Source organism: Saccharomyces kudriavzevii (genome assembly GCF_947243775.1).
Source record: "Saccharomyces kudriavzevii IFO 1802 strain IFO1802 genome assembly, chromosome: 2".
NCBI classification, from domain to species: Eukaryota; Fungi; Ascomycota; class Saccharomycetes; order Saccharomycetales; family Saccharomycetaceae; genus Saccharomyces; species Saccharomyces kudriavzevii.
Window position 1 is genome coordinate 547,157 of NC_079273.1, and position 14,677 is coordinate 561,833.

General features: G+C 39.1%; 10 protein-coding genes across 10 annotated transcripts; 3 read left to right on the forward strand and 7 right to left on the reverse strand.

Annotated features, from left to right (window-relative positions):
• Window positions 1-234: 234 nt before the first annotated feature.
• ARL1 (Arf family GTPase ARL1) lies at window positions 235-786 on the reverse strand (the record flags this gene model as incomplete). The annotated part of the gene is made up of 1 exon (XM_056229648.1): window positions 235-786. The coding sequence occupies one exon, from the start codon at window positions 784-786 to the stop codon at window positions 235-237; it is 552 nt and encodes a 183-aa protein (XP_056086153.1).
• A 429-nt stretch (window positions 787-1,215) lies between these two features.
• Window positions 1,216-2,046, forward strand: UBS1 (Ubs1p; the record flags this gene model as incomplete). Its single annotated transcript, XM_056229659.1, has 1 exon — window positions 1,216-2,046. The coding sequence occupies one exon, from the start codon at window positions 1,216-1,218 to the stop codon at window positions 2,044-2,046; it is 831 nt and encodes a 276-aa protein (XP_056086154.1).
• Window positions 2,047-2,199: 153 nt separating this feature from the next.
• TYR1 (prephenate dehydrogenase (NADP(+))) lies at window positions 2,200-3,555 on the reverse strand (the record flags this gene model as incomplete). Its single annotated transcript, XM_056229670.1, has 1 exon — window positions 2,200-3,555. The coding sequence occupies one exon, from the start codon at window positions 3,553-3,555 to the stop codon at window positions 2,200-2,202; it is 1,356 nt and encodes a 451-aa protein (XP_056086155.1).
• A 288-nt stretch (window positions 3,556-3,843) lies between these two features.
• Window positions 3,844-4,266, reverse strand: POP7 (ribonuclease P/MRP protein subunit POP7; the record flags this gene model as incomplete). Its single annotated transcript, XM_056229681.1, has 1 exon — window positions 3,844-4,266. The coding sequence occupies one exon, from the start codon at window positions 4,264-4,266 to the stop codon at window positions 3,844-3,846; it is 423 nt and encodes a 140-aa protein (XP_056086156.1).
• Window positions 4,267-4,737: 471 nt separating this feature from the next.
• On the forward strand, window positions 4,738-5,979 carry PEX32 (Pex32p; the record flags this gene model as incomplete). Its single annotated transcript, XM_056229692.1, has 1 exon — window positions 4,738-5,979. One exon carries the CDS (start codon window positions 4,738-4,740, stop codon window positions 5,977-5,979), a length of 1,242 nt encoding a protein of 413 aa, XP_056086157.1.
• Window positions 5,980-6,260: 281 nt separating this feature from the next.
• Window positions 6,261-8,342, reverse strand: SSE2 (adenyl-nucleotide exchange factor SSE2; the record flags this gene model as incomplete). The annotated part of the gene is made up of 1 exon (XM_056229703.1): window positions 6,261-8,342. The coding sequence occupies one exon, from the start codon at window positions 8,340-8,342 to the stop codon at window positions 6,261-6,263; it is 2,082 nt and encodes a 693-aa protein (XP_056086158.1).
• Window positions 8,343-8,687: 345 nt separating this feature from the next.
• On the reverse strand, window positions 8,688-10,430 carry NPL4 (nuclear protein localization protein 4; the record flags this gene model as incomplete). Its single annotated transcript, XM_056229715.1, has 1 exon — window positions 8,688-10,430. The coding sequence occupies one exon, from the start codon at window positions 10,428-10,430 to the stop codon at window positions 8,688-8,690; it is 1,743 nt and encodes a 580-aa protein (XP_056086159.1).
• Window positions 10,431-10,702: 272 nt separating this feature from the next.
• Window positions 10,703-11,323, forward strand: SEC66 (Sec63 complex subunit SEC66; the record flags this gene model as incomplete). The annotated part of the gene is made up of 1 exon (XM_056229726.1): window positions 10,703-11,323. The coding sequence occupies one exon, from the start codon at window positions 10,703-10,705 to the stop codon at window positions 11,321-11,323; it is 621 nt and encodes a 206-aa protein (XP_056086160.1).
• Window positions 11,324-11,499: 176 nt separating this feature from the next.
• SMY2 (Smy2p) lies at window positions 11,500-13,755 on the reverse strand (the record flags this gene model as incomplete). The annotated part of the gene is made up of 1 exon (XM_056229737.1): window positions 11,500-13,755. One exon carries the CDS (start codon window positions 13,753-13,755, stop codon window positions 11,500-11,502), a length of 2,256 nt encoding a protein of 751 aa, XP_056086161.1.
• Window positions 13,756-14,101: 346 nt separating this feature from the next.
• UMP1 (Ump1p) lies at window positions 14,102-14,548 on the reverse strand (the record flags this gene model as incomplete). Its single annotated transcript, XM_056229748.1, has 1 exon — window positions 14,102-14,548. One exon carries the CDS (start codon window positions 14,546-14,548, stop codon window positions 14,102-14,104), a length of 447 nt encoding a protein of 148 aa, XP_056086162.1.
• Between the last annotated feature and the right edge of the window lie 129 nt (window positions 14,549-14,677).

Below are 14,677 nucleotides of genomic sequence, written 5' to 3' on the forward strand. Positions count from 1 at the left end.
CAGAATTGGAAAAGTCCCAAATTAATGTAAAGATATATATAAGCGACTTTATTAAGAGATCAAAAACATTATAATCGGTCCCACGTAAGAGCCATATAATTGATTACACCAGTAAAATCTAAAAAACAATATGTATACATTCAGCGTCCCCTTTTGTTCGGATTAAGCTCCTTTAAAAACTACCTGCAAACGAATTATACGCCCTCACACTTTTATTGCCTCAACTCTTTATCATTATAGTTGCTCCTCCTTAATAACGTCGATCAACCAATCTAAACCTTCTGTAATACCTTCACCTTTTATCGCACTTGACGCCACAATAGACCAACTTCTGTCCTTCAATTCTACAAGATTCAGTTCTTTAGACACTTCGCTTGCACTTAATGCGCCTGGTTGATCTTGCTTATTAGCGAAGACCAATAACGCAGCGTCTTGTAATTCTTCCTCTTGTAACATCATATGCAGTTCCTTAGAGGCCGTAGACATACGATCCTTATCAGTCGAATCAACCACAAATATAACTGCAGCGGTGTCTGAATAGTAGCATCTCCAGTAGGGCCTGATACTGGTCTGTCCACCAAGATCCCAAACGTTCAGCTTCAAGTTTTTGTAGCTTAGCGTTTCCACGTTAAAACCAATGGTTGGCTTTGTAGTGACTACTTCACCAATCTGTAAACGGTATAGGATGGTAGTTTTACCGGCACCATCCAAACCCAAAATCAATATACGCAATTCTTTGTTCGAGCCCCATAACTTATCGAATACCGAACTAAAAATATTACCCATCTTGATCTATAACTTGCTTCGCTGAAAATTTTTCCTTTTTCTTCCTCCTTTTCCTTCCGATGATCTTGCTTTATGGTTCACAAATACGTAAACACAAGCGAAGCACACAATCCTGTACCACTTGATTAGAGCTTTTAGAGTCCTCTGCCTAATAAAACTCTTCGTAAATCTAACTTCCACGCAAAACAGTTTTATTTTAAATTTGAAATTACTGGGGCGGTTACCCGTCTTCCCTGCACAGATGGTTTTTGTTATATTATATAGTCTAATAAGAGGTATCTCAGTTATTCTTCTCAATTATATCGTTTGTAACAGCATTAGTACTGTAGCAGAGTTGCAAAAGAAGTTGCAGTTTTTGTGACGCAGTGCAAAAAGGCGGTATAGGAGCTAGATAGTCTGATTTACATTTCAAATAGAGGCTCAATCATTATGGCTTGCTCATTAACCAGGAAACTGCTAAAAGACTGGAAATATTTGATGCGCCATCCTGAGAAGACTCAAGGGCTATTCCATGTTAGGCCGCATGATTCGGACTTACATCTTTGGCATGTGGTCTTCTATGAACTCAGCACTTCTTTGGAGGTGTATGTGCTACTTTATATTGGTGGAAGTGACCAGGATCCTTATATCATCATGAAGTGTTTGTCTCCAAACTCATGCTTTCCCATCAATAGGACAGTTTCCATGACCCATCTAAACTATCTCCTGTCAAAAGACTTGGGATTGCAAGAAATACTGTCCCATATATGGCAACCCCTTTTCCACAATCAAACAATGGAAGATTTACAATTTTCTCCCTCAGTGGTGAAATTCAATAAAGCGTGGAATAGGATTATTTATAGGGATTTCAAATCTTACTTCCCAGAGCTAACAGGCACTTTACAACCAGGTGACTATGCTATAGTTAGGACGTATACAAAGAATCATAATATCAGCAATAGCAATAGCAATAGTGTCAATGAGTTTATATCGTTCTACAACGCTCAAAATCACAGCTTTCATCCACAAGACAACAAAAGGAGCGTTAACAATAGAACCAGCATAAGCAATAACAATTCATCATCCTCCTTCAACAACAACAATAACAAAAAAACTCTTACCTATAATACCATCGATTTCATGACCAGAAATCTACTTGCATGTGATGACGACAGTATTCACCCAGTACAAAGTTCTAAAAGATCAAGACCATCATTATTTCCGGATGAAATGAATGGTAATGATAACAACGAGCATTACACAAAGAGAAAAAGGATATGAGGAGCATAAGAGGTAAAAGAATCGTAAAATCTTTAACTTATATCATGATTTTTGCATGGACATTTGTCACCGTATATATCCTCTATTTATATATGTAAAACTACTCTTCTTTTCAAAGGGGACATAATTTCGTAGGAATTCAGGCAGAACACTTCATATATTTTTTTCCCCAGCTGAAGGTCCCTTAGAATGGCTCAGGATGGTCTTTATCATCTCGTTACCAATACGATTAGCCTCTGGAAGCATCGGCTCGAAAAACTTTTGCACACTTTGAAATTGCTTCTTGTATAGCTCAAAGTTCGCAAAAGAGACAACGGAACTCCATTCTCTAGCTGAAACAACAAATTCCAAGTCATCTTTTATAAACGATTTGTCATGGATAGCTGCATCGATTGTCTGTTCTAATAGACCTGGCGTCAAGAAAAGATATTCCGACACGCCTAGAAAGATTCTGAAGAGAGGCGTTGAACAAATCATATGATCGTATGGATCAATACCAAGTTGGTACCACGAATCAACAATCGCTAACAATGATAAATGCGAATTTGGTAATGGCTTGGAATTAGTGTCATCACTAACAGTGTTTTTGGATAGCGAATATTTCTCCAAAATTGTATCATCCAACAATAAGAGACCAGTGTGCTTTCCGAACACAAATTTTTTAGCTTTCAATAATCTTTCAGTTAGTTCTTGCTCTTTGTTGTCTATCATCAAACTAAATAACTCCGTTGCACTTGTGGCATATTGAAGGATTTGTTGGTGCGCGCTTGGGTTCGTTATGGCTAATCCTGCGTAAACATGCCACTTATTAGAGTATATTCTTAAAGATATATTAACCTTCACATTTTCTAGACCACCGTACCATTTGTTTATGCCCAGAGTCCAGGGATAAATCTTTATTTTTGCCCAGGCAGCCCCCATGCTTAGAAAAGCAGCATGCGTCACAGCCTGTGTATCAGCAGTAATCTTATCGTGCTCTTCATATGTCAAGTAAACCTGCTTACTTTTCAGACATGACATAACTGAGTTAACGAAATCAAAAGATTCGGGATACTGTGACCTATGATTGATAATAACTAACGGTTGACCTTCGGTATCAACTTTGGGCCCGTGAAGAGAATGCACGGTAATAATATCGCAATCTTTGGGTAAATGCTGTTCGAAGGCCTCGATTTCAGGCAGTTTACAACTTGTTTGACCTCCCACAATCGTACCAACTTTCGAAGATGGTCCATACATCGCGACAATTTTATTAATATTGGATGCTTCAACACTGTAAATGATATAGTCGCTTTTTCTAGACACTAAATGTCCATTTTTTACTAATTCAAATTTTGCAAAGGCATGCCTTTCTTTTAATTCACCATACAACTCTTCTCTATCACAGCATATGACTTTCCATCCGGCATCGGAAAACCTATTGGCGTACAGTAAGCCCATATCGCCCAGACCAATTATACCAATAATTTTGGTGGCCTTCCATTGTTGGATCTTCTCTTCAGATACCATTTGTTTCAATGAGTAAGAACTCGTTAATTTTATGAGTACTTTCGTGTTTTTGTTAGTAGACAAAAATCTTTTCAATTTTGAGTACTTTCATTATCACCTACCTCACATTTTGTTTTCATTAAAGAGGCCTCAAAAAAAAAAACATAGTGAGGTATCGCAAAGGTGAAAAATTTGGCAAATTTGTATAGTGATGATTTGAGTATAACTTATGTTAGCTTTATGTGCTTTTGATAAATATTGGCTATAGATGGTATACAACAGGAAAAAAGCACAAACGAACAAATTATTTTATACATAAATACGCAGCTCCACGCCGCTTACAGTCCTTTTCTTAAGTTGGGTTTCTCTATCATCGTCGTCAATACTACTCTCACTTTCGGCATCCACATTGTCTTCGATTATCACTTCGTCGAGAACTTCTATACTTCTGGTGAAAACCTCTATTTTCTTGTTCTTCTGATCTTGGAAATGACAACCTAATGCCAGCGTCTTTTCAACAGCTTTGCCCATACCCAAAACCACAACATAAGAAGATCCGTGCTTACAGACACCATCAAGAAACTTGTTTATTCTTTTCAGCGCACTGACATATGGTGTTGCGGACTTAATGAAGATCGTTGTATGTATCTGTTTATGCGTTAGAACCTTCAACGATGCGTGCTTCTTTACTCGCTTACATGGATGACTCTTGACATTTTCTTTCACCGCCATCTTGAATGTCAATTTTTCTTCCCTCTTCTTATCCTTTGCCTCATTGTTTACCTATGGGTTATGAAACAGCAATCCACAGACATTGAAACTAAACGATGAGTTGGATAGTCAGTTGGGGAAAAAAAAAAAAATGAAGAAACGGTATTTTCTGCAAATGTCATGGAAAGGCTATTTTATGCAAATCGCATGGTGATCCAACCCAATATGTCAATCAGAGACTTTTGTCACATTCACTTGAAAATTTTCAGACGACAATTGCTGTCATTTTTTATTCTTGTTGGAAGTAAAGGAATTATCCCCGAAACAATAACACTTTATGCTTATTCTGAAGCTTAGGTGTAATATCGACATCGGGCTAAACACAAACTAATGGACTAAGTAAAGTCACTTGAGTTCGCTCTTTATCTTTCTTTTACCTTATTATTTCCGTCTTGTTTAGTCAACTTTGTTTTACCAACGTCAAGGAAAGAAATGGACACAAATCCTAAAACTAAAACTAAGAGTGAAAATAAAAAAATTAAGGCAAAGTTTATCCATAATCATGGACAGAAGCCGTCTCTAATTCAAATCACCCCTCCAATGCTATCCAGTACTCTGTTCCACGCGTATCCATTATTGTTGATATTCGATAATGCACTCGCCAATATAATGTGGTTATCTGACGACAAGTGTTTGCCGTTCATTTATTTAACGAGCATATGGCTAACAATAAGTTTTTTCATTCCCATTCAAACAGAAGCAACCTCAGTTTTACCATTCACTAGCCTCTTGAGACTATGGCTTGGTATTATAAGCGGAGTATTCCTATTCTCATCATTTATGTATTATATTGTTTCATTGATTGCTTCATTGAAAGACACGGAACCTCCTACGCTGGATGAAATTGTCGTGTTACTAGAGTCTGTATTGGGTAAACTAGAAGTACTAAGAAATGAGTTGAATGTTTGGAAAAAACTGAAGTTTTCATTTAATGGGGTCAATGAGAAGTGTTCAAACAAGAGGCTTTTTTCCAGGTTGTTCATACTGGGTACAATCTGTCAAATTATTATCATGAGATTCATATCGGTGGGAGCCTACACTAGATTTTTCGTTGTCAGTACATTGGTATACCATTCGACTAGTTTTCAAGCTACCTTAAGGTTGCTTTGGAGATTTATTCTTGCCAGAAGTTTTTATTATTTGGGGTCCAAAACTTTCACGGTTCGGGATTGGTCATCAAATTGCTTGACTATGGAACAAATTATCACTTTATCACAAGAAGCAACGATTGCAGCGCCGTTAATAGAAGTATTGCCAAGATTACTTCACGAAAAGAAAAATGATGATCACATCCGTATTCTACGACTAATACTCAGTGAACAAAAAGATGACTTCCAAGACCAAGACCTCCAAGTATTAGAAATTGAAGTTAACGAAAACCAGAGAAAATGGTATCGAGATAAGCATTGGAGTACAAAATTATTGCCTTATGAGAGGCAAAATTTTTCCATAGAAATTAAGAATGCTGATGGATCATCAATTCTGAGGAATTGCTTGTCAACAGTCAAGCTTGGCGAACAAAAACTACCCAATAGTTGGCATTGGATCAATGACAACTGGGAGAGAACTGATTGGGTATATTCTGATTCGGCATGGAAAGAAATTGGAAAATATAACTCTTTAGAGAGTTGTACCAGGTCAAGGAGATGGAAGCGACGCCTCTTTCATTTGTAATAATATAGCTATAAGTTTTTAATCTGCATATATACTTAGTTGGTCGCCTTTGTATCATGAACGCGCTCAAAATTCAGGGCATGAGTATACGTACACGTATGTGCGTCTGTTCGTAAATATCATAAATCTCCTACATAGTAACAATTTTCGTAAAAAGGTTTTATCAATTTTATAATAAAGAATAGAATATAGGAACAACAATGTATAAAGTCATATAAGGTGGCACTAGCAATTCAACACAAGTAAGATAGATAAATGGTTCAAAACAATAAATATGTTGATTAGTCAAGATCCATGTTTTCATCATTATCTTCATCCTCATCATCACTTGCAGCCTGTGCTTTTCGTTGGGCAGCCAATTTTTCGGCAAGATCATTCATCTTCGAAGTTTCTTGGTTTGCTCTAAGTGCCTGTCTTTTTTCTTCCTCCTTTGCTAAATACCGGCCCCTAATAACGTTACCTAAAGATGCTAATTCTTCATATTTGGCAATATATTTCGCCTTAGTAGAATCATCACCATCGTCGTATAACCAATTTTCGGTGGTAGTTAACATGTTTTTCAATTTTCTCTTTTCTGCATCGGATGCAAAATTGGAGTACTCCTCATCAAGCTTAGCACGGAGAGTATAAATGTACTCTTCGAGGGCATTTTTACGATCCTCAGTTTCAGCAACCAATTTATCCTGATTTGTCAATTCATTTTCTTTTTCAATCAAGTCGTTCAGTTCGACTGGATTAAGGGCAAATGTTTCCGCTGTCATACCCAACATATCCTTCTTAACTGTCTTAGTAACTTCCTTGAACTGAGGCACGGCATCTTCTGGTGCATCTTGAGGTAGAGGTATTGGCTCTTGAACTGTAATTTCTTCCAAGGTGTAAGCATTCTCAATAATATGCAGGCCAGATGGGTCACATCTTAGCTTTACTTTAACGGGAACAAAATCCTGACCTTTGGGAACATTGACCCCAGTGAATTTCCACTTGGCAATGGTCGCAGGAGTACCTCTTGGCAGTTTTGAAGGGTCCGTATATCTTGCCTCCATGCGAAAGTCACCTGTACGATGCAAGGTGATCAACTTTGTTGATGGATATGAGGAATTAGCAGGAAAAACTTCCAAATGATCCTCGTCTTCGGCCTGCTTATCCCAAGTATACGATACTGAATATGAGTCGATATCTTCAAACTTGAATGGTCTGACCCTTAACGTGGGGGAATGGATGGCACATATAAAAGCTGCTCCTTTGGCGATAGCCTCGTCTTGGTTTAGAGTAGAAGACAGAGGTTTACCAAACGCATCAGAGATTGACTTCTTTAAAACTGGAATACGAGTTGTACCGCCAACTATTTCTACAAAGTCAACATCGTTTACGGTGAGATTAGCTTGAGTTAGGGACTTGGAAATTGGATCCGTCACACGTTCTAACAGAGGCTTTACTAACTCTTCTAATTCTTTACGACTCAATTGAGAGGAGACATCGATATCATTCATAACAGATTCAACGGAAAAAGGGGCAGTAGTGTTAGCGGAAAGCACCTTTTTCAATTTTTCAGCGGCAATTAATATTCTGTTATAAGCCTTTGGATTTTTTCTAATGTCAATCTTGTACTTGTCCTTGAACTGATCAGCAAAATGTTCCGTGATTGCCCGATCAAAATCTCTACCACCAAAGTGTTTATCATAAGCAGTACCTAGTACTTTCATTTCGCCCTTGCGGAAAGCAATGATGGAGCAGGTATACGTAGAATGCCCAATGTCCACTAAGCCAACAATTCTTGGCTTTTCTTCAGGGCCAGGTAGGTCATTCTTGAAAACACCATAGGAAACGGCTGCAGCAGTGACATCATTGACGATTCTTACGGGATTCAATCCCGCAATTCTGGCGGAATCAGCAATGTTATAGCGTTGTTCTTCCGTATACCATGCAGGGACTGCAAGACAGACATCGGCAATTGTTGATTTCGTTTCCTGTTGAACGGTGTGCTTAACTTTATCGATGAGCATAGCAGTCAGTTGAGTAGCTGAGAAAATTTGTGTTTTACCGCCGAACTTGACTTCAGCACCAACTTTACCATTTTTTAATTGTACTAATTTTGAAGTGAAGAACTTATTCTCGATATCGAATTCCGGATCCTTGAAATTCAGACCAATGATTCTTTTCAGGTTTTCCACAGTGTTTTTAACATTAGATGTCTGCTTAGTCTTACCAGATTCGCCTAAATACCTGTTCTGGGAACCAAAACCAACCAAGGATGGGGTGCACCTGTTAGAGACTTCATTAACAACAATATCAATACCCCTATTTCTAGCAACCGCCAACACCGAATTATTGTTACCTAAATCTAAGCCAAATGGTGTGCTCATTTTACTATACCCTATATCTATGCCTATTATCAACCAAAAGAAAGGTGAAGTGGTCAGCGAATATTCTTGATACTTCAACAAGATTATGTAAGCCCACAATCCTTAAACAGCAAGGGTTCCTTGTACTGCTTAAAAGTACCCTAATATATACTAACTGCGAAAGTGACTCCCAGTTACTGTTCCTTGAAAATAGTTCGTTCTAAATGATTTTTACGAATGTTCTAGAAACATCTACAAAACAGTGGAGAATGATTTACATACTTTGCTGAAATGATAGAACTGAATTTTATCTTCTTTTGCGCAATTATTTATTCTTTTGAGAATTCAGACCTTGTGCGCACTGCCTTAACCACTTTCCTGAAGAATCATTACTAGCGTTTGCCAACCGGCTGAAGAGATAAGCTTCAGTAAGGGTTCTTCCCATTCAGTTTTCACGGCAGATTCTACTAATAGCTGCCACTCGTCTGGAGAAAGTATTTGCAGGGAGTTTATATATAGCAGCAAGTGGAAGCTTGAGATCTTTTCATGCAATAGATTGAAATCGCCGCTTGAAGCTACTTGAAATAAGTAGTTTTTCAGTTCTTGATAATCTTGAGACTGTCCCATAGCTTGTCTGTTGGTCCACGGAAATCCGGCAGAAGTAACGAATTTTGGATTCGTTTCCGAATCATCCTTAGGGAAACCGTGGGTCAATGTTACTAGAAGGTATTCTACAGGGAATGCAGGCTTAGCATTCTCCTTTACTGTTATACCGTACTCATTAGACTTCATGTAGAAGATTTCAGGCACGTATCTTTCATCGGTGGTGTCATTGATATATGCCATTGAAGGATACGTGGACGCACTTATCATGTCTGCAGTGACTAATGCTTCAGCATCAGTGGAAACCTGGTAGCTTGAAATATCAATTTCCCCTTTCAAATTACCAGATATGACGCACGTGACAAACTTGGAAGAAAAAATTCCTTGCTCGCTATATTTGCTTACATTAGGATGCCTGGTTTGATGTCTAGCAGACATGATAACTTCCAATGATGAGAGGAAAAAAGAATCTTTGTGCCTTTTACAAAAAACAGATCCATCGCCTGTCCCTGCGTCAGATAAGTCTGTGAATATTAGCCCAATACGCGAAAGCCCCATTGCTTGAGCTTGTGTGTCAATCTGTAGCATCTCTTCCTTGACTTGTTCGACATCCATGGTTAATCCGTCTTGTTCATCGTGTTGAGGAGGTTCATATATCGCCTCTACAACGGCCTTTAAACCTAAGGGCGTGTTATCATATTTAGAGTAAGAGCCGTACATATAGGCAAACCTCTGCATACCAGTGCATCTCCACGCTTGGATAAATTCATTGATTATTTCACTTTTCTGGAATTCGACGTGATCTACCATTCTGAATTCTTGCTGTTGTAAAGTAATCGCTGATGGCTGACATTTGGAACATATTCCTCGAGGCCACGGTTCGTGACCATTATGGCAGCGCTTGTTGATTCTAAAATCTGGTTCCGAGAGTGGTGCAATGTAGGAGCTCCCGTTCTCTTTCTTGTTAGCATTTTCATTCAATTTTTTCAAATATGAATGAAACGATATATGTTTGATTTTATTTTTCTCATGATATTCTTTATCCCAAGGAGGTAAAGGTGAACAATATTCGCACATTCCTCTATCACCATGCTTGCAAAGTTTCGACCTTTGACGAGGGATTAAACCGTTCTCTTTCTCCAGTACCTCGTCGACATCGAGTTCTTTGCTCCTTAGCGAAGCAGAACCATGTCGAGGGTTGTTCTTTTCACCAATATCTATGGATCTGATTCCGACACCGGCATCACTTGTTTCATTACCGGGCTTGTTCGAATAGTCGAGCATCAGCATGTCGCCATGCTTCAGACCGAGGTCTGTCACTGTTTGATTAGCTAGTTCCGAAACGGCATGGACGTTTTGGCCAGGCTTTTCACAAACCGTAAATGTGTCGACATCGGCATTGGGGCCTAAATTGCCTAACAGCTTTTCAATGACCGCTCCAAAAAGCTCGTTTTCTTCGCAGGAAACTCTATGAATACCTTTTTTTGATCTAAATCTAATAAGCATGCTTCACCAAGATGTATATCGTCCCCACTTTCAGTACTTTAGAGGGACTTTCTCTATCAGGTTATATCATTTGCCACTCTTTGCCTTGCTTTATAAGGGCCTTCCTTAAATGGTATCCGCCCTTCATTACCCGCCAAGAGGCTTCAAAAGTTAAAGGAACACGTCTAAAAGTTGAGGTTATACGTGAAAAAATTGATGAAATACTGATGGAATGCCTCATTTCAAGTTACAAGAGTACGGGGAAGAGATACGCAACTGAATAGGTCACTAATATGTCAGGATTCAATGAAACTAAATTCGCTAACAATGGGACGTTTTTTGAAACGGAGGAACCAATTGTAGAGACGAAATCAATCTCCGTTTACACCCCACTCATATATGTCTTTATTCTCGTGGTGTCTCTAGTGATGTTCGCCTCAAGCTACAGAAAAAAGCAGGCCAAAAAGATTAGCGAACAGCCATCCATCTTTGACGAAAATGATGCTCACGACTTGTATCTTCAAGTAAAGGAAATGAGCGAAAATGAAAAGATTCACGAGAAGGTCTTGAAAGCTGCCTTATTGAATAGAGGTGCAGAATCTATTAGACGATCATTAAAATTGAAGGAATTAGCTCCTCAAATCAACCTTTTATACAAAAACGGTTCGATCGGGGAAGACTACTGGAAGAGGTTTGAAACCGAAGTTAAATTAATTGAGCTGGAATTCAAAGATACCCTTCAAGAAGCTGAAAGATTACAACCAGGTTGGATCCAATTGTTTGTCATGGTCTGTAAAGAGATTTGCTTCAATCAGGCTCTATCTAGGCGTTATCAATCAATTTTGAAACGCAAAGAAGTTTGTATCGAAGAATGGGAGTTGAAAATAAATAATGATGGAAGATTAGTCGATTAGTGCCCTCATATGTACACCAATTTATATTTGTTGATCCAGCATTTTTTTTTTAGAGAAGCATATATAGAATTCTCATTATCTGCGTTAAAAAATGTTTATAAAAGTATATACAATAACAATAAATGATAAAGTAATATGCGAAAAGTGAAAAGAAAAGATCCCGGTAACCTCTCTTTTCAGTGCTTTCTACCCTTCTTTTTGCTAACAACCTGGAACTCCCAGTCATCATCATCATTGCCTGAAAGAGCCAATGCCTCGTTCCAACTTAGCGGATCACTGCCTTGTTTCTCACATTCAGCACGTCTCCTGATGAATTCAGTAGCAAACCTTCTACCATCCATAACGTCACTATTGGCATAAATGGTTTCCTGAATCAACTCCTTGGATTCCGGCCCCGTGGGTAAGCTCAGTAATAGTTCTAAGACATTATTGTTTGTTATTCCAGAATTTAGTTTCATCTGTGATTTGCACCATCTAATAAATTCCTGACGCGGAGAAACACTGTTCAAACTGGCAAATGTACTTGCCGTAGGTGTTGTATTGGTTGTTATCGTTGTCGAAGAGTTCGAACCAGTATTAGCTTTAGAGGAAGAAACAACGGTGCCAATAGCCGTTTTCGCCTTCGAAGTCACCGTGGTCCAGGAAGTTGTGGGAGTAGAGGCAGGATTGGTGGATCTTATTTGCCTGGAAGAGCTTTGAACCTTTTCCCATAACTTCTTTTGTTCTTCAATGAAATTCGGGTCTTCCAATTCCTTTAATGAAGGGGTTTCTTTCACGTTCACGTTCACGTTCTTTACATTTTTTTGGAACTGTGATTTTATATCAATTGTTTGATCTGGTGGTGGGCTGGATTTGTTGGCCCAGTTTAGTACAAACTTTGATTCTTGCTTTTGCTTTTCTTCTTTAATATTTCTCTGTTGTAAATTCGTAGACTCTTCTTTCTTCGTTTCGTTGCTGGACACGCCATTTTTTACTATAGTTTCGACTGGACTATCGATTTTGACTTTCGAAGCCCATGGTATTGACTTGGCCTTTAAGGCGTTCAACGAGGGTAAATCTTTCGAAATTTTCGAAACTTCTGCTCGCGCTTGCATCGCCTTGTTTGTCTTTTCAACTTGTCTTTGCCTTTCTGATTCCAAAGTTTCCCTTTCCTTTTGTTTTTTTAACAACTCCCTTTCTTCCTTTAGTTTTTTCAATAACTCTTGTTCCTCCTTTTGTCTCTGTTTCTTCAACAACTGAACCTCTTCTTTTCTTTTTAGTTCTTGATTACGCCTTTCTTGTTCTTCCAACAACGCCTTTGCCATGGCTTCAGCTTTTTCCTTTCTCCTCGCCTCAATTGCATTGGCTGATTTGTGTTCTGATTTGGGGGTTATATTTCTTTGATCGGCGGCGGCCACAGAACCTAATTTGATGTCAACCTCTTTCGTCGTAGTACCACCATCCATATCCCATATATTCTCATGTGTCAATGGCTTGAAAAAATCATTTTCAGTAGCTTGAATAGTGTCAGTAGTAACGGCAGTAACTTCGTTCGGGTAAGGGGCCAGATTCAGACTGATAAGATCGGGATTGGTTGATTGGGCGTGCACTTTGTCAAAAGTGCTAAATGGATCTGTATCATACTTCTGGAGTTTTGTCATCAATTCTCCCAAGGTGATAAAAACATCGTTTATTCCAAGTGTTTCCGGAGTGTTGCCTACTCTTGAAATCTGAAGAGTTGAAGCGAAATAGCCACCGATATACCATTGCGACATTAATTGGGTAGTGAATGGACCATGTGTTTGTCCCTGAGTATCTATGTATTTCCAACTGGACTCAATTGATATTTGTGTAGGAAAGTGGGATATTCCGTTTATATCCAAAGCTGGAGATATGTCAGACGAAGGAAATAAGCTGGCATGAGATTGAGCAACAGTTGGTGTTCCCAGCGGAGTAATATCCACAGCTAATGAATGTGTACTCAAATTCATGCCAAGATTAGCAGCGTAGCTAAAAGAAGAAGTGGACTCGTTTCTCTGCAGTAACGGGTGCTGCTGAACAGGCGTACTAACCCGCGATTCAGCATGTTCACCATGCCAAAAGGAGGGTCCCGTGACCCCTGAACTTTGAGGAATGAATGGCTCTTTGGCGGAAGTAAACGGCGAGGCCGCGCGTTGTATGCCAATAGAATCGATCAAAGAAGATGTCCTACTAAGCGGGTGTCGACCTCCTAAGAGAGGTGTGTTCGACCTAAATGTAGATCCAGGAACACCGTTCACGCCCGCACCAATACCACCATTACTATTGTTGTTATTAATCTTGGGTTGACAGGAATCCATAGTGGTGAATGCAGTGCTAGTTCTTTTGCTCTGTGGATCAGCCGAGTCAAGTTTTAAATCCTCAAATTGTTCATCAAAGGAACCGAATAATCTTTGAGAGTCTGGTGCAATCATCACTGAAATGAATTAAGAGGTTTAGTTGAATGCGGGAAAGAAGAAGAGAAGCTCAAGGCGTACGAATGGAAGTGATGAACTTGGAGAAGTTGGTATACTGCGTGAGAGAATATTTTTATCAGTGTGAAATGTTGTAAAACTCCCATCAAATCAAATCAGCCTATAGCTGAAAATATGAAAAATTTTTTTCCAATGCGACTGAAAAATTTGAAAAGGGCATAGGGTAATCGCGAATTATTGTGCGTACTAAAAATAGAGTTGAATAACTATGTAGTATAGGAGCATTACACCAATCTAGCCCCTCCTATAATTTACTTAACGATTGTATAAAGAAACTGAGAGACTTTCAAAGACCCAGTTGTTTTTCGATTTTGCTATGAACGTCATCGCCCACCATGGTGCTGGCTTGTAGGCCGGAGCCAGGGTAGACGTCCTCCCAATCAATGCTGCAGTCCTTGTTCAACAATATGTCATGGTGCATGCTACTGTTCGTTGAAAGAGGGTTGAAATCAGTTCTATTGACAATTTCCAACTCCATCGTCCTTTTAATAGGCTCGGCAATACCGAATATCTGTCGATACTGTTCCATTTGTCTTTGGCGTTGTGTGGTTTCCCAATGATTCAACGTTGATTCCAACGGGTGTCGGTCATTCAATTGTGTGGAAAGGGGTACTGCACCACCTCCTTGTTGGCGCAACGTGTCTGGCAAAGAGGGCACTGCTGACGAAAGAACGGTCTTGTCTTGATCTGTAGAGACCTGGGATTTGAAGTTGCCTTGTGGGACGATATTCATGGCTAGTTTGAAGGGTGTTTCTGTGTTGGGCTTACCGATATACACTGCTCCACATTACTTTCAATGATTGGAAAACTACACAACACGCTTTAATAGACCACAGGTAGATAAATCGCCACCGCATGGTTA